The sequence below is a fragment of the Daktulosphaira vitifoliae genome, unplaced genomic scaffold (genome assembly GCF_025091365.1).
Source record: "Daktulosphaira vitifoliae isolate Bord-2020 unplaced genomic scaffold, ASM2509136v1 Scaffold_1, whole genome shotgun sequence".
Classification (NCBI taxonomy): Eukaryota; Metazoa; Arthropoda; class Insecta; order Hemiptera; family Phylloxeridae; genus Daktulosphaira; species Daktulosphaira vitifoliae.
Genome location: NW_026099572.1, coordinates 9,627,566 through 9,650,687, shown reverse-complemented (window position 1 = coordinate 9,650,687; position 23,122 = coordinate 9,627,566). Strand labels below are relative to the sequence as shown.

General features: G+C 39.5%; 1 protein-coding gene across 1 annotated transcript in view; it reads right to left on the bottom strand.

Annotated features, from left to right (window-relative positions):
- LOC126910355 (transducin-like enhancer protein 3-B) overlaps positions 1 to 4,115 on the bottom strand; it is a 32,221-nt gene extending 28,106 nt beyond the window's left edge. Inside the window, exon 1 of the mRNA XM_050692852.1 lies at positions 3,627 to 4,115. Coding sequence (XP_050548809.1) covers positions 3,627 to 3,683 — 57 coding nt within the window. The 5' untranslated portion in view covers positions 3,684 to 4,115. The remainder of the gene's footprint in view (positions 1 to 3,626) is intronic.
- Between the last annotated feature and the right edge of the window lie 19,007 nt (positions 4,116 to 23,122).

The following is a 23,122-nucleotide window of genomic DNA, read 5'->3' as shown; positions in this document are numbered from 1 at the left end:
TCCGATAGCGTGAAACACGAGTCCGTCGCGCGTTTACCATTAAGTCAAAGAATCGCTGTAGTCATTATAAAACACAAAAAAAAAAAATAAAAGAACAAGCCGGTTATACGTGCTACAACGACAGACTAGAGGCAAATACCGCGATACTCGTGCACGGCGATCACCTCCTAATATACTTATAGGGTATAATAATAATAATTGTTAACGTACTGCCATGGGATAATAACGAGGGACGTGACTTAATGATACCCCACCAAAAAAATACCAATACAATACTACATTATACGTACCCAAATAACATAACGACCGACTAATCCGGACGTCTTACTCGTTAAGGGGGAGAGAGACGGTTATTATTATATTTAGAAATCGGCAGCGGTGGCAGGTGAGTTGGGGTTAAAGAGACCGGGTAAGAATAAAAAAGAAAAGGACAAAAGGTTTTATTTTTTTGCCAATGATTGTTGTCTCCCCTATGTCGTTCCGCACGTTTACACAACCTCAAAAGATCTTTCCTTTATATAATCTTCTTCGGAGTAAAGCCTTGTCGTTCGCTTTGAATAGGAAAGGGAAATCAGTTATTTTTTTCTTCGCAAATAAACGGTAACCGTAAACCGAAAAGAACACGTCGTTGCCAATTCGAACGCGATAACAAGTCCAATGGTGTGGTGGTGTGTGGTCTCCATGAGCGAATACTATGTCCGGCACACAATGTCTGGTGGTCAGCTACAGTCGCGTTCATAAAACACACGGGACATGTTGAAAAACAAAGATTTCACGGCGGCAGCAGCAGCTGCAGCCTGTTGCTGCCGGCACCACAATATACACTTGCGGCGCATGCATTGAAAAATAATTGGAGATATCCCGGACAGATATTATCTACGGCCGGCGGTATGCATAATTTATTGTATACATGCGTTGAAAATTCCTAGCCGTTCGCGTGACGAACAACACTGATGCGTGTCGGTGAACCGCCAGAAGAGAAGGACGGGGACAAGGTGCCGTCGTGTGTTTGCACGTGTGGGCGAGGTGGAGGACGCGTTAAAAACGAGGGGTCCCCCGGGTTTATTATAACGCGAGTAGACGTCGCGATAATAACGCACACAATCGTACCGAGCGCGCGTCCCCTCTAATGTATTACCGCCGTTTACCCGAAGAGGCGAAGTCAAGTGCCGGTCCGGGGGGAATGTTGCACGCGGTAGGGGAACGCGTCGAGGCGGGGGAGCGAAGGATTTACGATTGATTTATTTCGTACACTGCGTGTGATCAAATCGAACGATTTGACACGAAACGTCAACAGACCGCCGCTGTGGTTAAACGAACTCGGTAGCATAGCGGTCATGCAGTAGTGTAGTAGAGAAGCGAAGAAAACAGGGCGTCGCTCAAAAGGGGAAGTTGGTAAGATCGCCGGACAGCCGCCGCCGGTTCACTGTACTCTTAAATGTATTTCTATTTGCGAACCGTGACAGTCGCTCCCTTCGATCATCATCTCCCATTTAACCGAATGTAGTAAAAAAAAAATAACATTTCTCCCGCAATAAATTACCGTGAGAAATGACCATTTGAATGGAAAATCATCTTTATAAGTATAGACAAGGCACATTTAAGTAACTAGACATTAACTACCGCCGTATGGTTAGAGTGAGATCAGTTGCGTCACAAATAGACGGTTTATGTACAGTAATCATTAATTTGACGGTAAATTTTAACAAAAAAAAAAAAAATTATAATAACGAAAGAAAAACTAGGCGCTGCAGAGGGAGCGGACGACAGTTTGATACGGTCTTCAGACCAATGGATCGAAACGGATCCACGGTATAATTAACTGTGTAAAAGTTCACAACCCGTAACGGACTCTGGTAATGAACCCTGCAATTCTTCTTTTTCTACTATTCTATCGTTTTAAACATATTTTCCTACGAATTCGTTTTTTCAATAAGAAACGAGAGTAAACAGTCATGCAGTCGCCAACCAATTACATTCTTTATACACACGCGCACAAATAACAGGAAGGAAACACACATCAGTACGAAATCCTAGAGAGAAAATTATACAATTATTTACATAAGCAGCGACGGTTAGATTTCGCCTCTTTGGGTACACACTTTGGACAACAAGCCGCCGCAAAGCAAACACTGCCGCATTAGACGAGTTAATCGCAATATACTATTTAACAAGGGTCGTGCAACGCGAATAACTCTCGGGTTTATAATTAAATTGAATTTCAATTCTTTGTGCGTGTTGTTATTATCGCGGACAAATGTGTCTCCTNTTCTTTGTGCGTGTTGTTATTATCGCGGACAAATGTTAACTGCTCTTTGACGATGTGTCCAAACGGCGGCAGCAAATTAACGGCATCGGGACCACGCGATTGCACTTGGTTCGAAAATGTGGCCCTAGACCGAACAACGGTAACGCATCGATACCATCTATTATAAATTATATTATTAAAGTAGGTATGTACAGCGCTACGACTACCGGCGGCGTCTCCGTTTCACACCGCCCCGTCACTCCGCCTAACACCGAGGACGGCGTGCGCGTTGAAAAACCGGTAAATTTTCGAATCGTATACGAGCATGTATTTATGTGTGTGTGCACACATTTCTCAAAACTTTACGACGCCTCTCTGACCTTACACCGTGTTAGGTCGCTCCTGTATAGATGTACACGGCAGTATGTGTGACGGTGTTGTCACGACTATAATTAGAGGCGGTGGTCGCAGAGAGCAAACGACTCGACGAAAAACGCTCGCATTCAAACACAATATTATAAAAGTCGTTAAACGCTCGTTCACCGCTCCTACCACCACCTCGTCTCGTATACCTTTGGCAAACACTTATAAAGACTCGGCAAAGGGCACGTCGAGTACCGTCCGATTTAAAAATAATAATAATAACGTAAATACACCCTACGCATTTAAGTATCTTATAAAAAAAACCAACTTGAATTTTTAGTGGTTATTTCTTCTCTCTCCACACGGCCCGTATCCTAACCGGATTTATGTTACTTTATTTATTAGGAAATGTCGGCGGTATTCACGGTGTATACTAGGTAGTAGGTACAACGCCCATAGAGCATCATTATTGTTGTACTAGACGGGCACACGTTTTATTACAAATTCAACGTACGCAGCACCTCCGGGGGGTGCCATTGTGTACGCGCCGGGTTCGCACGAGAAACCGGTGTGGGGTCCTCCGGCTTGGTCTTCGATCTGGAGGGTTAGCGGGCGGTCCGGTGCAAGGGCGGCAGTGGTGCCCAAACGGCGTCGGCGGCCGTTAAAATTCCAATTTAAAAAAAAATATACATGTATCGTACAACAAGCCGGTCCGAGCAATCACTAATAGCACTCGACCGAGTCTATACACTCAATAATAACAATGTACGTATATATCTATGTGTAACCCAACGACAATGTACCGAGTCCGTTATCTAAATAACCGTGGAAATGTGCCAACGGTTCAAAGGTCTACATTTACGACGTATAACTGCAGTCAGTAAAGCGCGTTTACCGCGTGTTAAATATCATGAATATTATCGAAAATATAACAATGTTATCCGCAAAGGATTCACGAGCAATTATCTATCGGCCGTGTTAATCTAAATATTAAAATATCACCGAGAACACTTACCGGGTGCCGGGCAGCGGCCGCTACAGCTGCTGCGTTCATCGTGGCTGCGGCGTACATGATACGTTAGCAGCAGCTCATGGCCGCCAAAATCAAAAAACGTCACTCGACCTGTTCAACCACAACGATCGTCGTTAATAATAACGATAACACCAATAACAATGTAGGATATTATGGTCAACACTTAAAAAACCGTTGTCAAAAGCGACGATAATTAAAATATTAACAAAATTATATTAAAGCAATTTCGTTAGCGGTGGCGTCGACGGTCACTAATGAGTGGGACACAAACGAAAAAAAAATTTTAAATATAATTAAACAATATTTATTTAACGAACACGCACACACAAAACTGTAATCCCACACACACGAGCCGCTGTTAATAATACACGCACACGAACTTTTGAATGAGTAATAAAACAATTTTCAACACCGGCGGCTCCGCACAACGTGTAAGCACTCAGCGAAGACCAACAGTATACTGAAGAGGAGTCGTCGACTGCGAGCCGGTGTGTGAACACGGACGCCCCGCTCCTCTTCACCCGGCGCGCACACAAATACACACACACACACTAGTATGATGGTTCTCCCCCCGCCGCTCGCCCGTTCATCAGTCCGCCGCCGACCGGCAGTAAACAAAACGATCGCCTGAACCATGAGGCTGGGCCGGAGGATGTAGCGGGGTGGTGTGACCGCGGTGGTGTCCGTGGCGGGGTGAGTTGCGCAGGGGTCCAGAAAAAATCGAACCTAAAACCCATGGAAGACGTGTACACGATGTGTGTGTGTATACAGAGGGGTCGGGGAACATTGAAAAAAGACCTTTTCACAAAATGGCCGCCCACTCTTTACACTAGAGCAAAAACCCTCTTGCTTCTTTTTCCAATAACACAAAAGGTCTCTTCAATTTTATTCTTTTTTTCCCTCTCTTACTCACCCTTTAACGTTCTCCTATCCTTTCCGCACTCCACCCGTCGCGGCGGATCACAAGGGTTTGTGAAAAGTTCCCCCTCGCCGCCACACACAAGTTCATCCGCACACACCTTCCCCTCCGTTCCGCCATGTCACTCCACTGATTTCATCGTTCCCCTCGCAAAGCTCTCCGGTAGTTTGCACAAATATGGCAGCCGCATTCGAGCCATCTACCACCCTCGCATCCTTACAACCACATCGGCTGTTTGGTCCCTTCTGATTACCAGTATCGCTCCGCCAGCCCCCTAGCAAAACCCCAACACGCAAGCGGGCCCGTACGGTTTTTTTTTCACGTTCACCAGCGACTGCTCCACGTGGAGCACATACACACCTCGGCCAATGCAGGCGGCAGTCGGCAATGAGCTGTCAACGAATCGTATAGCGGCATCGCCCAATCGCGTGCCGTCTACCGCAACATCGTCGCGTAGCAACCGGTCGGCTCCACGTGGAGCACTCAGATCCCAGGGAATATTAAAAATTTAAAAGGAAAAATGTTTTTTTTTTTCACAACGACGACAGTGATGACGTTGCGGAGGGGAAGGGTAAAAATAACCAAAAAAAAAATAAAAATAAAAATACTTCTACCTGTTTTTTTTTTCTGATCGCGCGTTTCAACCTTTTTTTCCTGTCCGGGACACACACAGACACAATTGGATTATCTTTTATCTATGTATATTATAATGTGTGTGTGTGTTTCTACCCAAGTGTGACAAACTGTGTTTTGTTTCAAACGTCGTCGATAACAATATATTATTATAACAATAATACAATTTATATTATTAAAAAAAAAAAAAAACCGACATAATATTTTTATTGCAACTTTATTTATTGTATCAGATGTCATTTGATGACGATAACAAAATAAACGCTTCGTGTTGTTTCATCATTAAGGGTAAACACAAAACCACTAGTATGATAATATTTTTTACAGTGCCCTCGGTTTTAATAATGTGATTCAATCGGCGCTTATAATAAAATTAATGATGAAAAACAACGGCACCCGTCTAATAGGATCCTTGGACTGTTATTTAATTTTCTGATTTTTTTTTTATCGTACACATTTTTTTTTTTTTGTCCGCATGAGCTTCACGGTACACGATAATGGTATTATCGTAATATAGCAGTCGTGCCGGAACGAAGGCAAAGCCGTTCGATGAAACTATGATGATGATATGAACATGTGCCAGCTGTAAATATTCAATAATATAATAGGACAGAGCAGCATTGGAAAAACGAATACATATAAAAAATAACCTCAAGACAATTTGGACCAAGTATATTATACTGTGCTACGTATTTTATATACTCGGCATAAAAAAAGAAGAATTTTAAACAACTTGTGTACATAAATCGTTTTGTTATCGATTTACATTTAAATATATATTTGCCTCTTCAACGCTTTGTCTTTAGGATTGTATACACGTATATATATAAATGTAACGTCGCTCCGACTCGTTTACACAATGCAAACAACAAACATACATATACACGGCCGCTATGGAATAACATATAAAACAGTTATCGGCTAAGCAAATAATACGAACACGCATATAAATTCGCTAGGAAACAACAATAATAATAATAACAATAATAATAGTAAACGTGGAACCGCCTAATTGTGTTTATATATATGTTATATATATCACATACCTCGTACTAATAGCCTAATAAACATATTGCTACTGAAACCCCTTCAACACAAAAGTTTTACATTTACATGTAATATTATTATTGCAGTCGACTACGTTTTGTAATATAAAGCGACAGATTTAACCAGTGTGCCGCTGAAAACACTGGATAAATTGCCCGCTTTTTATATAAATATTTGTTTTAATCTAAAAAATGATATTGAAGCATAGGCGCAATTGGAAAAAGGGACAAGAGAGAGAGAGAGAGAGAGAGATCCCCTAGGCTCCAAGGTGAATACCTTGGGAATAGTATTTAAATCTTTATCTAACCCAAAAATATGATTAATGAATCTAAATCACGTAATTTATATAGTTTTGAATACTTGAGAATTTTCATGGATGTACATTCATTCTAAATACCAACATTTGAATGTAAAAATTAATTTATCGAGTATAAGTATTCGATGTTTTTGCAATTTATTACATATTCAGGATTACTTTCCACAATAAAAAAGAATTTTACAATATAAAATGTTAGTATTTAAAATGTTTGGGCATCAACATTAATTCTCTTGAGCTGAGTATTTTATTTAATAATTTTAATTAAAAATAGTTTTTAGATTTGTTATGATAATTTTAAAAAGTATTCCTAGAGGTAACCGAAAAAGTATTCTACCCAAATATGCTAAATATTCAGAAACTTTTTTATACTGTAATATGAAAATATTTTTTAGTATGAGTAAAAATATATTTGGCCTCCAACAATATTAACCTAGTTGTATTATAGCGTTCCATTATAATTGTCTTCTTTATTACTAAAAATTTTTATTTTAAATTAAAATAATCTAGCAATATAATTATGTTGTTATTTATAACTCATTTGTTTTCTGCCCGACTTTCGAATCACAAAATTATCTACTACAGTATTCAATATCATTTTCTTCTCTAGTTATTAAAATATATATAACCCTAACGATGATCTAAAAGCGTATTACAATAATTAGTTGTATTTCTTTCAGTTACGGTTTTTATGAAACAAAAATTTAACATTAAAAATTATATTTTGTCCTTGAGATTTAGGCGTTCTTAAAAAATTGCTACCTTAAGTACTAAGCTCATTGCGTTTACTGAGAAATTTTGCACTGGTAACATCTAACAATTGTGTTTATAGAAAATTGATACTCTTACTAAAAATTTAAAGGTTTCTACCTGACATAAAAATTTGTTCAAGCCATGGGTTGGGTTGGGTTGGGTTAATTCAAATATAATTCTAATAATTCAGGCAGAATTTTCAACGTGTATTTGTCCTTTTTCTTGTGATTTCCCCAACGATTATTCCACTAAAGCGCTAAAATACTATACATTAACAAACGCTGCATACATTACAACAGAAGTTTCTATTCACGAATCTTGTACATATATATATATATACACACACATTTATCTCTTATTAATATAACCGTAATATAAGGCCGTACATAACGCCCCACAGGAGGATCATTGCCGTCAAGACACGTGTAATGTTCACAACGTCGACAGCCAAATCGTCCCCTCGTGTGTATGAACGCACCGAGTATTATAATGACCTACGGGTAAAGTGGCACCCTCTTCGTCATTATATCATAAACCGACGCCCACAGAAATCCTCTGCCGCGCACCACTCTCGCATCACTAACCCCGTGTACTCTAAATTCTTGTGTACCAACACACGCCGTCTCATCTTTCGTGCACATAAACCGTAATAGTTAGTCCGCTAGACGATGACAACGACCGAATCGATAACCCTATTCACGGGCATGTTTTAAAATAGATATGCGTTTAACACGAGAACGTACACACTACGGGCGACCGTGTGCCCTCGTAGGGATATTTAACTTGTGTTTTATTATAATCGGATTGTCGGCGCGAGGGCCAATTTTTTATCCCTCTGTTGTGTAACGTTAATCCGTTTTTTATTAATTTATTTTATGCGCTTCGTCTATACGACATAATACAGCTAAAACGCTCCACCATCCGTGATAGCAAATTTCCTAGCGGCAAAAAAACTTTAGCGTTTTTAATTTCCGCGCGCCTAATGGATTGGATCGGTTCACCTCCTCTCCGTGTGTTCATCGCGAATAATAATTTTTTCTCCCCCTCGGGGCACGTTCGCTGTTCGGCTGCCTCGACCCTCGTCCCGAAAGTCGTTTATTAGATAAATTATCAGAAACGCCGTAAGTACTTGATGCTACACTCGTGTATTTATATAAATATAATACGTACCGACCGGTGTAGACGAGTCAAAAACTTTGTAGGAGATATAATCGCAAGAACTTTATTGTGCACGCCAATGAAAGAGGCGGCGTTACGGTTAAAGTGGTGTAGCTGATGGCAAAATGTATGTGTCTATTGTATACCTATATACGTACAAGGCAACATTCTCTGGGTTGTTGCGTTTCGTTCGTGTGTAGATTTGTGTAAATGTGTGTGTATCCAAGTATTGAATTCGACCCTCTCTATCTTTTAACGCGGCGTCGACACGATACAAACTGCGGAAAAGAACAAGGCGAGAGAGAAAAAAAAAAAAAGGAAGAGCGGAACGAACCAAGCGACGAAGACGTCTAAAGCTTCGGGCGTCGCCCAATTACTTTCAACTTTACACCACCCGACCCGTTGCCCCCGCGCGCAGAGCTGTCACCCTCGTACCACTTTTGCCATTACGCTCTCAATCCCCTTGTATTTTACGCGCACTCACAAAGAACGGACGAGTGGCTTTAACGACTCGGAAACAGCGAAATAATTAAAAAGAAAACTACTCAATACATAATGGACTCGAACGGATCATTATAATTTTGTTATTTTTCGCTCGTTTATACGACAATAACGTCAGGACGCACAGTCGCCAGCCAGTAAATGGACGTACTCGACAAACGAGTGCGGTCAAAGCGCATTGCGTACGACACGCGGATTAAAATACACATTACACGTGAATAATCCACACGTAATGCCCGTAATGAGGGGGTTCCCCGCGCCCATCGCACCGCACCGTCGTCGTTCTTCCATTTGCCCGGGTAAATTTCTCCTTTTAAAGTAACACAATATACCTTGCACCACCCTCGGTAAAACACATTACATCACAAATCGCGTTGTGCGCCTCGGTATGTTTGGGATCGGATACACCACAATGTACACGTTGTGCGTGTACATTCGACGACATCTGGTGTCCGTGCGACTGCTGCTGCTACTCGTCTTCTGTCACGGTACAAGTCCTTGGAAATGTATACAGTAACCCCTGGACGTGTACGTCTATACAACAACAATCGAAGGGAAAAAGAGGGATTTATTGTGTGTGATTTATTACGACTCGTATAGGAAAAAAAAAATACCCCAACGAGTCGCTGAGAAGTTTGTTTAAACCTACTCCGCATAATCCCCGGCAAACATTTCTAGGCTCGTTCCGGTATTTCATAAAAAATTACACAACGGCGGCTCTCGTAAATGAGTATTTCTTTCCGTTGATGTTTGCCGCCGATGTACATAACAAATAAATTATAATTTATGTACAGACGCCGGTAACTGATGGCGAATATTGCAGTGGACGTCTACTGCGGCAACGTGTATGTGCATCGCGTACAGTAAACGCACTTACAAGAACAGTATGCGCATAAGTGCGGGACAACGTCTTGTCGGCGGTGTCGTGATATAAGAAGTGGCTGCAGGCTGCGAGACGGTAGACAGGCGCGTCGGACCAAAAGAGGAGATTACTCTCACGCCCACACGTTGCCACTTAACTCTGTCGGATAATTAGAGTAAGGACGGCTGTAAAATCCCTCGTCAACCTCCAACCCCCGTATCGTGTTTTAACCTGTACCGACCGGCTGATCCTAACCTTCTGCCTTTGCGGTAAATACCACTACACGTATCCATACAACGAAATTTAATTTACACTATATCCTTTTTAAGTACATTGTCATTCCGCTACAAGAGTCTGTTTTAATATCGTAAAATATAACATTATTATTATGCTATAAAACCTATGAGTTATAAGTGCCATTTAATTTCAGAGACATTTTTTCAACGAGGTATCCGAACGAAATTGTCGACACAAAGTGCAAACCATTCAGTGGTCGTCGGCATAAACAAAATAAATTCTACAAAGATCAAAATCGGTTTGATAAACACGACAGATTTTTAACGGCCAAAGTACTTTTTAATAATCTCGATACGTTGGGTTCGATTGCATACAAATAGATGTGTTCACGTGATTTTACGAAACCCAACATTGAAAAAAAATCAAATGTGGGATTATGTTAAAATGTAAAATAAAAAAAAAAAAATTACCTAACTATATTTTTGTGTATTTTATCGCGTTGGCGGATTGTGGTACACAGAACGAGACTATGTGTTTACTATGCAAAACGCAACCAATAGTTTACTCTATAAAATTATGTCGCGTATATTTTGCACACGGAAAATCCATCGCAATTATTAAAAGTAATAAACAAAAAGATGGTATAAATATTTGTAACTCGACCGCATTACAATGTTTACACATAAAACGACGACAATAAAATAATATTCGATTAGAATTTACACGGAAATTAACGAGCATCGTGTTAATTTTCCTTTTTTTTTTTTTTTTTTTATATATATATACGTGTGTTTGTATTAATAATACCTGGCGCAGATCAGATACTAATATTAATATTATAGTGACACAAATGTTCACAATACCACACAAGCGTAGAACGAAAACGCATATAGGATTGTTTTGTTCAAACACAAAATATTCGCCACGTTTGACTACACAACGTCATTGGATTTTTTAACGCGATTTTAGTAACCATGTTTGCCGAGAACTTTTTATACATTTATAATATTTACTTAAAAACATCTGCTGCTAATCTCCCCATATGTGTGCATATAGTGACATAGTCAGGATTTTTGCTCGGCAGAATGATGAACACTTATTTTTTTATAGCAAAATCTTAAGCAAAGTCACATTCTGATAATTTTAATAATTCTAATATAATATAATAATAAAAAGTCTATAGCCCGTTTAGTCCTTCCTGGTAACGCCACTATGTACATAAGAAGAGAAGGTATATTTTTCTCCGTGTTCCCACATAAATGGAGAGTTTTAAAAAAAAAAAAAAAAATGCCTGGTCCCAAGTAATTGAAGTAGACCGATAGCAGCGTATGGATACGACGGAATAATGTTGTAGATTTCTGTGTTTTTGTTATACTCGGAGAAAGTACTTGTACGGATGTGGAAAAAAATCGGTTGGGTTCCCAGGTTTTTACCTTTAAATGAACAGAGCAGAATATTCAAGGGAAATAAAACACTCAACCTACCCGCCGGTTGAATGAAATTCTCACAACAACTATACGTGTGTTTGCTCTGACAATTTATAAATCGGTTCTATTTTTTGCTTACTATAAAAAAATACAATCTAAGTTTAAGTCGCGTCTTTTTGAAAAAAAATTTATTTTAAATAAATTGAGTTTGCACACTGTTGATCTGTGTCTAAATTATCAAATAATTATTCAAGTTGCAACGCAATATAAAACTTAGCTATTTTTTCTACTAACACATTTCCGCTGTATTTACACAACTGTGTCAATAGTTCAACTTAAGAAAATAAGAAAATTGTTTTTTTGCAAACCGAATGAATAAAACTTCAATATATGACCGTTAAAATTTTGTTCGAATATTCTATCAATTTTCGGTTTAGCATAAATTATTTAAAACGTTATAAATTCACCGATTAAAAAAAATACAATTTGATTAGCTTTAGTGGGAAATGACGGTAATTCGATAAACATTATTAATTAACAATTATGTACAGAATTGTACACGAGTTGTGGAAAAATTAAAAACCAATTTACGGAACAGCCATTAATTATTATTTATACACAATAAATATTTTGAAATGTGTTATATTAAATGTTTGTTTAGCGACATGGCCGTGGTAATCACATAAAAATTCCATAATTGCATGTGTTATGTTATAAATTGTAAATAGCGAAAAAGCAAAATAAAATATTGTCATTAGGTGGTTGTCAGATACATTATTATAACGTTGAAATAGAAATGATGTAATTTAATGACGGCGTGTGTATTTAAATCAAATGCCGTCAGCGACCGGTCGACTGCACAATTGCCTCCTTAGCAAGTGCAATCGAATCGTACAACACGATGGGCATTTAACAATACCTCCCCCCCCCACAGACAGCCGACATATTCCATTGACCAAGGGTACAGCAATTAAATCTATTAGAGCTGGTTAATTAAACGCCGCATTCTACATGGTCGCGTGCACATCGTAGCCTCACGATCCCTTTTATTACATACGCGGTAGTCATTAGTAACTACTGTAATTTATTAGACTAATTCGATATAATATTAATTTACAGCGAAAAAGTCTGACATAATGGTGTAGGTGCTCTAATGGGCAACATGCGAAGTCTCACATTTTCTTGTTGTCGGCGGCAATGTACACAACTCGTAATTAATAATATTTTTTTTTCCCGTCTCTTCGACCGCTCAGTTTTCAACACAAAACTCACTACTACGTCGTGATTTATTGTAAGCTTTTATTTTCGCGGCTACACAATACCAAGCGGAACAAAACGACAGTGTATTTATTTTATTATTAAACTTTTGTGTTTTTCGCAATGTCTTTTGCGCCGCTCAGATGTTGCCGTTTATAGTGCGGACATATTGTGCTCGTCAGCTTACTCAAAACGCTATTTAAAGTTCACATTGCTAATGTTGTTATGGTGAGGGCTTTCAGTGGATTCTGTTTAATGTATGAACCACATGCAGTTTGGTTTTCAAAATCACAATCGCCTCGTTTATTCGATTGAATAACGAGCTTCGCAGTAATGTTTACCATAATAAGGCGGAAGCGATGGCCGTGGGTGACGGGTACGGAGCCTTGTATTGGTTTAAAAAAATACGAAAACAAAAAAATAATAACAAATAAATAAAACGTTTGGGCTACTGTTTGCTCATCCGACCGTGATAAACGAACGCTGCTGTTGATACCGGCGGCTGCTGTCTCGAGTCACCTCGTATTGTGCGAATGGGGCGGTCGAAGCACATGACGTTTAACGTAATTGAACCGGTGCCCCGTTTGGGAATGCGGGTAAAAAAGTATACACTCATTGTGTACCGGACTAAATCGGTGCCGGGGCAGTCTTGACGACTACCTGACAGCCGCGTTATAATACAAAACGTTGTAATTTTTGCACGGCCAGATGTTTGCCCCGCTGTACTTATCTACCTATCTATCTGTCCGCGTGGATCTTCGGTGGTTTCCACGCGTAGGTACACGACAACAATAATAAAATCGATTCCGGCCGAGAGTGCCGCCGCGCTGTTCTCTTCTCGTGTCCCTCCATTATCACATGTTGTGCGCCATATAGATTATTGTTATTATTACTGTGCGTACATAATGATATTATTCAGGTTATGAACAGCGGGCGGCGGCGGCGGCGTCCCATGCCGGTTGTTTATCGAGGGTAAAAATCGTGTTTATCCGTTCAGTTTCACAGCCCAGCGCACCCGGAGGAGATTATGCCCGTAGCTATTATTGTAAGCCCGTGGACCGTGTAGACGGTACACACGTGGGACGGCGGGGTGTAGAAGGGAGTAGTTGGCCGTCGAGATCGGAGAGGAGCAAAGAAGAAAAACGTGATGATGCGACTAATGAGTTATAGCGTGTGTGTTATTATATTATTTAGTTTTTTTTTTTTTTTTTTTTTCCTGTCCAACTGTTTTGTTTTTCTACATTACGACCGACAGCTCGGACGCGACCACTAAAAAAAAAAATAAAATAAAAAACTACCGCGGTCGTTAATAAACACCAGTCCGCATTATAAAAGAAATAATAATACAAATAAAAGTTAATAGTTGTTAATTTCACCATGGCTCCCATGGACGGCCGCCAAATTTATTCTGTACATAATTTTTCACTACCCGCGCCGTGTAATTAATTAATGAAACGGGCAAACGACGCGTAAATATTATAATCACATACACGTCTAATAGACACGCTTGTAGTATTATTATAATTTATATTTTGACCGTTCCACAGCCATTCTGTGCGTAGACAACCGGAGAACACAATAACAGTAATTACATAGTCTTGACCGCAACACGGCCGTTTGACTATTCTATTATCGACTGGTGCGCCGCTCCTCTTCCTCTCCGCCGTTGCTATTAGACAAATATGCGCATGTAATTAATGAAGTAATCTCGCTAAATAACAAACCGCGATAATAAAACGCCAACGTTAATATTAAAGACCTATAGGTTTTGTTTTGTTTACACGAAAGAATAAATGAATAAATTAACTGGACGACCATGTCTTTTGTCGAAACAATAATTTTTTTTTAATTGATTGTACCCATGTACGCTGTAATTCGACACTCGGAATTCGTCCGAATGAGACGACATTCGGCACATTGTTCATAACTTGTATTTTTTCGAATTGAAAAATATCACTTTTTGTTTTTTTAACTTTGTCCATTTAAACGCACACGACGGGCGCGCCCAAAACGCTGACCCCGTTGTGCGGTTAATTATCAGTGATCAGTCAATAAGCTGTGCGCTAGTTTTTCTAGTCTGCGTACACCGTGTAACTATTTGCGCCAACAGAGACATGTGGTACGCACGAAACTGCAGTGTAGTGGCACGATGGTTGGGCGGCGGACGGACCCGAGTGTTGAGGTAACGCGAAAATCGGTCACAACCGATTAATAACAACGGGCACATTAACGATATTAATTATCGATTCGGTGGTTCGCAGAAATTAGTATTGTAATCGCTGTGCCGGTCGAGACGGTCTGATGATAATTTGGCGTATGCGCGACAACCGTAAACATAATAACGTGCCCGCAGACCATCCGGGTCGGTGTAACGTAATCTTATCGAGCGGACTCGTTAGGAGAGAGTATCGTAATTATAACACGTGTTTATAAATGCTCTTATGTATATCGTGTCAGCGGGTAATCGCACATTAATTATGCAGAGACCGTCGGTGGATGCGCCTCCAGACGTGTCACCGTCAGCTACACCGAAACGGGGCCGAGGTTTATTACACACAATTTGTCTATTTGCATATTTCATAACGCAATTTGAATAATACACACAAGTACGCGCACCGGTCGATTACACGGCAAACCGACCGGCCCATTGTTACGACCGTTTTTTTTTTATTTTTATGTGTACACCTTTAATGACGTTATTTCCATCGGCGTCGAATATTATTTAATATTAATAAAATAACAGCGTTTGGCTGCCGTTCAACAATTCACACTCGAGTGCACCATTTTTATAAATAAACGGTCGCCACTATATTATTATTGCTCTCATACCAGACGAATCAATTATGCAAATTACTACATTATTATAAGGTATCGGAGTACTGCATTCCGCGAAACCTTGTAAAAAATCGTGACGGCCGGTAATTTATGTTGTGAGATTTGCACTGCGATATCCATTGAAATTATTAATACATTATCGTGGTAAACGCCAAAAATGTATTCGACCGGAGTTTTTATAGGTTTTTAAAAACCACAAGAACCTTTCCCAATCAACGCGTGAGATCACACGAACGGCGATTAAAATCGTGTTATAGTTATCTTTACAATGTAAATCTGTCGTCAACAGATTTTAACCACTAGGCGATTATTTCAAGGCGTGCGGTACACGTTCGGTAATTTCATCACCCGACTTTTCCGTGCGTTTATTATTAGAATAACATGTCGTTGTAACACAACCCTTTGGGCGGATTGATGTTGGAAAAAAAAAAAAGAGCCGTTTCCGGCGTGAACGGTATTTTTAAGGGTTTTTGTATTGTACGGTCGGCGCGGATGAGGTGGGAACGCATATGGATTGCCGCGTCGACAAATATTTGCTGACACTCAAAAAAAAAAAAAAGGGTATTGTAAATTTAAACCCGTTTTGTGTTTCATCCGCGTATTGCCATCACATGGGCCCCATACGCCGGCGTTACCGTTTCGTACATACATATTATATTATATGTGTTATCTCTCTATATGTATACAGAGATAAACATTTTCACTCGACCAGCACACGTCACGCGCAGGCATATAGCACATGTATAGCCACCGTCTGCAGACTACTATATTACACACGGCGATGACCTCCCCAGTAGCTGCCGGTCACACGTACGTTTTTTAAATTTTTTTACCTAGTCCGTCGTGCGAACAGTTGTAAATTATTAAAAGTGGTACGCAGAGAGCGACGGCCAAGTTGTGAGCATCCGCGTGAGTTATTGCATTGAGATGCAGGCAAACGATTTTCGACACGTGCTTTCATTTTTATTCACACCCTCGGAGCGAATGCTTTCGCGGAATTTATTACAAGTATAAAAAATATATATGAACGTTAAAAAACCCTTTAAGCGGAATGCGGTCGAGTAACGCGACACCGCCGCCTAGACGACCGGAATGATAATGTCACAGTTTTTGTATTTCGCTGCTCCGGCGGAACAAAAATGTATTATTATTATTATTAACTACCGACCGGATTATTATTGGTGAAATTAAAGGGCGCGTTACAGGGACGTGATCGGAATCGCGGGCACTCGGGTACTTGGTATGCTGTACACGGAGGTATGTAAATTCTTCGTGGGACGGACGGCATGCAATAGCCGGGGACTGTGCACACGCAATAAGCGCGCGCGCGTGACGTGTGCTGTGGAAAACCAAGACGTGTCTCGGATGTGCGGGAGTGGTTGATAGGGGCGTCTGCACGTTTATATACATGTAGGTATACTCTGATGAATATATATATATATATATATATGTATTTGCGGCCAGGAATTTGGTATTCAAATTGGCACACACACACACATATGTGTGTATGCCTTGCATGTGTATAGGTATCGATCCCTTGGAAATCGCGTCGGCCGACAAATACCGCGACAAAGGTCACGGCGGCGGTGGCTGACAGCCTCTCCTCCGTCCCATGTAAAACCACTTCGACGTTGCACCTGGCAAACGGCCAGAGCCGCTTCCGTACAATACCACCTCCGTCGTCTATATGCAGGCAACAGTCAGGTTCTTTATAACGTCCTCTTGTTAGTTTGTCATCGCCAGTGATTGCCAAAATGGCCGAAACAAAACGATGCGTTGACCAGGTCTGCGCATAACCCAACGGTTTATTAAACAACCGCCATTTGTCGCTAATTGCGTGAGAGTTAAACATTTCACGTTTCAATCCGCGACGTTTCTGTTTTTTCAACAAACACTGCGCGACACTTCATCCAACGTCATCGATTTGTGTGTGTATGAATTGTAAAAAATAAAAAATACGTACACCGTTTACCCGAGAGACTTTTCAAATGCAATTTTCGAGTACTCGATCGATATTGTGTTTTACACTAGCACAGAAAAGATTCATGGGACGTTAAGTGAACCGTTCGCACGTATACGCCAAGTACAAAATACACAAGCGTTTATAAGTCGCATGTGTGTATTCAACAAAAGTCGTGCCAACAGAGTTTTTTTACATTTTTTTTTTTCTCAACCCAATGTCATTTTGTGGCTGTTTTTTTTTTCCTATACTCCTTCCAGCCGCCAATCCCGACGCGGTGTTCATCCGTGAGCTGCTTTACAGTCCATTAAAACGTCCGACAGTGTGTACATTATCGATTGGTCTCGTTTGTTTCTATCGTTTCGAAAGTTTTTCACACCATCGTCTACGAGACGGCGGTAAAACAAGAACAGAAACTTTTGTCATAAATATTCAAGCGCATTTCCGTAGCAAAAAGGCAACAACATTCAAGACTTATTGCAAACGACAGTCTCGGGTACGCCGTAAAAACCTTCGTGTCGGTAACAGTTAAAAAATCTATGGGAGTCAACCAGCGAGTTATGTACACAGTAGACACGCGACCACAACGGTAATAATACTTTTCATTCTTCCTGTGAAATGCCCACGTCGCATGTGTCGGTGTGCGACGAAGCACATCGGTCGTACATAATAATTGGCTTTGCCGGTCGTTCGATACTATTGACACTTAATCGTTCGTTTCCCATATCAAATCTCTTCTCGCGTTGTACTCTAATAACTATATACGCCTGTACGAGTTGTCCGCAGCGCATACGCCAACACGGGCTTCGGTATACGATATATCAATTAGTTTTTTATCCCAATAGGTAATGGATCACATTTAAATACATGTATTTTAAATTCTAATGAGTATGATTATTCGACTTTTTTACATTCTGACGGACTGGGGTGGCGACGCGTCATGGTCACGGCCGGTGTGTACAATAATAATAACAGCACTGGTGCAGGGATACGCTTACCATTGGAGGAGGGAAGAGGATATAAAATTTAAAAAAAACCGTGACCGACAAATTATAAGCCCACGATGATCATTATTATAATACACACACACACACACACGCATAATATATGTGCGTTATAGGAGGCCATTATCGGTACACACGCTTTTATTATTATTATCATTATCATTACTAGTATTATTACCCGGTATACAAGCGTACGTACATGTCGTCCATCGACGCCCATTCCGTCTCCCCTCTTTCCCTTCCCCTCCGATACCACCACCGTAGCGCTTTTTGTAACCCAACACTCTCCGGCTTTAATTGGACCTCGATTTATTACACACATAGTGCCATCCGATATAGTAATACACGTCGGAGTAACATTGGCCGCTCGAATAATTGTAATGTTAATAATACGGTTTTTTTGGGAATCATTCAGACCGTACACATATATCGGTGTACGTTTGTTCGTGTATGGGCGCGCCCTATTCAATTTCTGCTTCTACGTGTACCGTGTACGTGTGTGCCTATCGGTTCTATTTATCACTGCCGCCTCGCCGTTCCGCTTCATCGCTCGCAGATAAACCGTCGGCGCATAGAAGATTACGCGCATTCCATCCACGAAGGATCGGAGGGAGAGTAGTGGGACGGCGGCGGCGGTATGCGGTGAACGACGTCGACAACGACGACGATGTGTGTTGGCCGGAATAGAGCGGAAAGAGAGAGGAGAGTAACACTCGTTTACGGGATGGAGAGAGACGGTGCGAGGGGTGAGCGCGGGTCGATATTTCGTCAACGGTTAAGTGGGCTCCACGTGGAGCCGGCCGTACAACCAGATGTCCGTCGTCCAATCGCTGTCGACTACGGTTTTTATAAACTTTTTAACGTCCGCCGCCACTCGTCCCACTGCTGTTGCCGCCGCCGCCGCCGCATCGAAACCCGGCGTTATAATTAAAGTATTCCGGGAACCACCGACCCGAAATTGTCGGTCGCCACCGCCGCCCCACCTCATCGTTCACCTCCTCCGTCTCGCTGACAACACTGTTTTTACTTCGTCCTCCGCCCACCCCCTCACCAGCAAATCGGTTCGTCTTCTGCGCCCGCACGCAAGCCGTGTTGTTTTATTATTATTAAGTCTTACCCCCTCCGCCACCTCCGTTGCACGATTTTTTTATAATGGTTTCTTTGGCATTTCTCAACAAGCGTTTATTAATACACGCACACATACACACACACACAAAGATATTTTATGCCTTGTAAATTAATAGCATCCAGACGATTAGTATTGAAGACACGAATCAGCAGCGTCCGGTAAACGCCATCCGGCGTAAACACTGCGAAATAGCAGTAGCTGTGCCTGCTGTATTTCTAGTTTAAAGAGACTGGCACTGATTTACTGAGAATTATAAAAAATAAATATCAAGAGTAATAGCCTGGGGACAAACGTGGAAATCGTGTTGTACAACATAAAAACGCTTATGCGTAAAAAAATCTAACGTAGAAGGTTTAGATCGCATTTCTACAAACTGTAACCCGAAAAAGAGATTAAAAAAAATCGCGCGACAGATATGCGTTTGAACGCGACCGAATAAAAACTAAACGGATTTTCTATTCCATTTGAGTTGTATTGACTAAAAGTCATTTTTTCTTTTGTCATTTAGACGGTTAGAATAAAGTAAAAAAAAATCGAGTATTTTTTGTGTTTAAAAATCAATTAAGTAAACCTACTCGAGATCAGATAACACATGTCTCATTAGGCCAAATAACAATTGCTGTCGTGTGACATTATCGGTATTACTTCACGGTCAAAAATACACAAGTATTAATTAGTGTTCAGTAGAAAAAAATAATTGAACGAAAGATAAGAACGATCAAGGAAGATGCTTCGAAAACAAAAATAAAAGTTTTACTAGCAGTTTCAATAGTGAATACATTAATCGGGAGAAAGATGTATTGAAACGAGACTGGTCGGGAAAAATATCAGACATGCAAATGAGTATTGGAAGAAGGGAAAAAAGAAGTACTTGAATGCATTTGAAGTATAATATAAAGTGATAATGGAAGCGTTGAATATGTTAAGGAGTTTGAGTAACTGAAAAAGACGTTATAGAAGAGAGAAGATATCAGATTTATTTTCTGTACTTGCCAAGCAAAAAAATAGTACTCCATAAGTGCATGCAGAGCATCTTATAGTCGATGGAATGAATAGTTCATAAAATTTAATGTTATTATTTTTAGTTGATAACTCAAGAAGTTCCAATGAGTGTTCATCGATTAAGTGTAGAACTTTTCGTTGAAAGCGAAATACGTTTAACCGAAAAACCATTTAATGCAATTTTTAATTTTTCTTACATTTGTTTTTCACTAATTTATGATCTACATAAATACATATCAAGTAACATGTTTCTGGCTCAAAGAACATGTATTTTATACTACTCTGTTTATAAATCTATAGAAAGGGATTTTTTCAAAATTATTTATCATTATTTTGATAGCTTGCCTCTAATTTACAATCGTTTACTTCTAAATCATTGTTGTTATTGTTGTATTTTGACGTCAATAGATTATATATTAGTTAATGTCCACTTTTTTAAACCTTGTACAGATAAAAACAGTAAATTTAATCTTTTATGGTATGCGGCATTCGTTTAAACGAACGACTCGGTCAAGTGATTTTTAATAGTGTTCACAGATTCAAGTGCACAATATAACAGACACATATCACACCCGAAACTACTCATCAATACATGAATGTTGTTCTACCAGTAAACTATTGAGATGGTGTTAAAAGCAGAGATGCTCATCATTTAAACACTAAGGAGTGTTCCGCACCAGTGAGACGAGAAAGTGGAGACATAAGTTTGTTATTAATATAACGATATTATACGTGTACACTTATTAACCGCTCGGAAATCGCTTAAAAACGACTTAGATAGACTAAACATTTAATAATACAAGAAAAAACCTAATAAATATTTTAATTTTAATCATTTTAGTTGGCCATCACAATTATGTTAATATTGCTGACCTGTAGAAATGTGACTCGTATATTCGAATTATTTATGAATTCTAATTATCATTGGAAAACCACAGAACAATTTATTTTCCAATATGAAATACGGAGGTCACGTGAGAGCCATTGAAACTGTGTTTTTTTTAAGTTGTTGTCCGCCTACTGTCGTGTTATTTTCTTTGGAACGCTCCCGGCCGCAAAAAAAAAAAAAAAAAAACAACAACACGATCGAATTTATTTGGCTATATTATTATTAAACTCGACAAACGAGTGTATAATTGTATTTACGAATGGCTCGTGAAATTCCTTTTTGGACACGTGTAAACGCCACAATTTTCCATAATATTATATTAGTACTGATGGGTTTAATGTGAGCGTATTCCAATTTGATTGAAACGGACTTGACCGGAGGCAGCGCAGAGGGAACTCTTGTCGATGACTTCATCTGGCCCAAATATCCGGCTGTGGTTTTTATCAGAAGTCTAGCGGTATCTTTTCTATTGTCAGATACTCTACGGAGACGAAAGGAATCTGAGGGATCGTTAATAGTTCTGTTATCAGCGAGGGTGACCATCGGGTTCTGTGGAATCGCATTCCATTTCCATTCCGTTCTACACAATAGACACGGGGAACTTGTAGCTGTCGAAGCGAAAAAGTCTAAGAGATAACAGTAAAATGGCAAGGACACAATGGGAATGGCAAATTTTCACTTTTTAATGAAAATTGTATAAATTATGAATTATTTACAGTTATCAGAGTAAAATTATGTGACCTTAACATATATTTACAGCTTATTAAATCGATTTAAAAAAAAAAATTCTATTTTTTTTTGTCTTGACGCTCACAATTTTAACAGTAAGTGGAATACAAGTAAAAAGGTGTGATTATTAACTAGAAGCTATTTAGTATACTGAAAATTTAAGAACCTATTCATCTTTACACACACATTCAAAATCACATAACATAATTATGTTATGCGATTTTTTTTTTGTGCAGTGTCCCTAAAATGATACTATTAAAAACCTAATGAATTTTTTAATATATAAATTACTAATTTAATAATTGTTTCTGGTTTATATCCAATTTTTAATCAATTAAATGGAATAAGAATTTATTCTTAAAAAAAATAATAAAATAGTTTTAAACTCTACCGTAGTGCATTAGAAATTTTAATTGCAAAATAAGACTGTTGGTATGGCTGAAATAAAAAACCGTATTATCAAAATTTGTTATGATTATTATCCTTTTTTAGCTGAAAGTATTAAGCAGTTTTGAGCTTGGTTACTTTTTAGTGTAATTACAGTTATACTGTTTTCAGCTCTGAGCAATCCTAAAGTGTTGTTAAAATAATTATTACTTGCAATTTAGTCGAGACTTTTGAGTACGAACGCGTTTTAAAAGTAAAAAAACTCGCTTCGAGTAATCGTAACCGAATCCGGCCAGTGATAATACACTGGCACATCTAAACTATTAATTCAACTGCATTAAATTGTATACTGTGTAGTATTTTATTGTGCCATAGACTGGGGTGCAATTTAAAAGCTGCTCGAAAACGACATTATCGCGGCTTAATAGTTTTC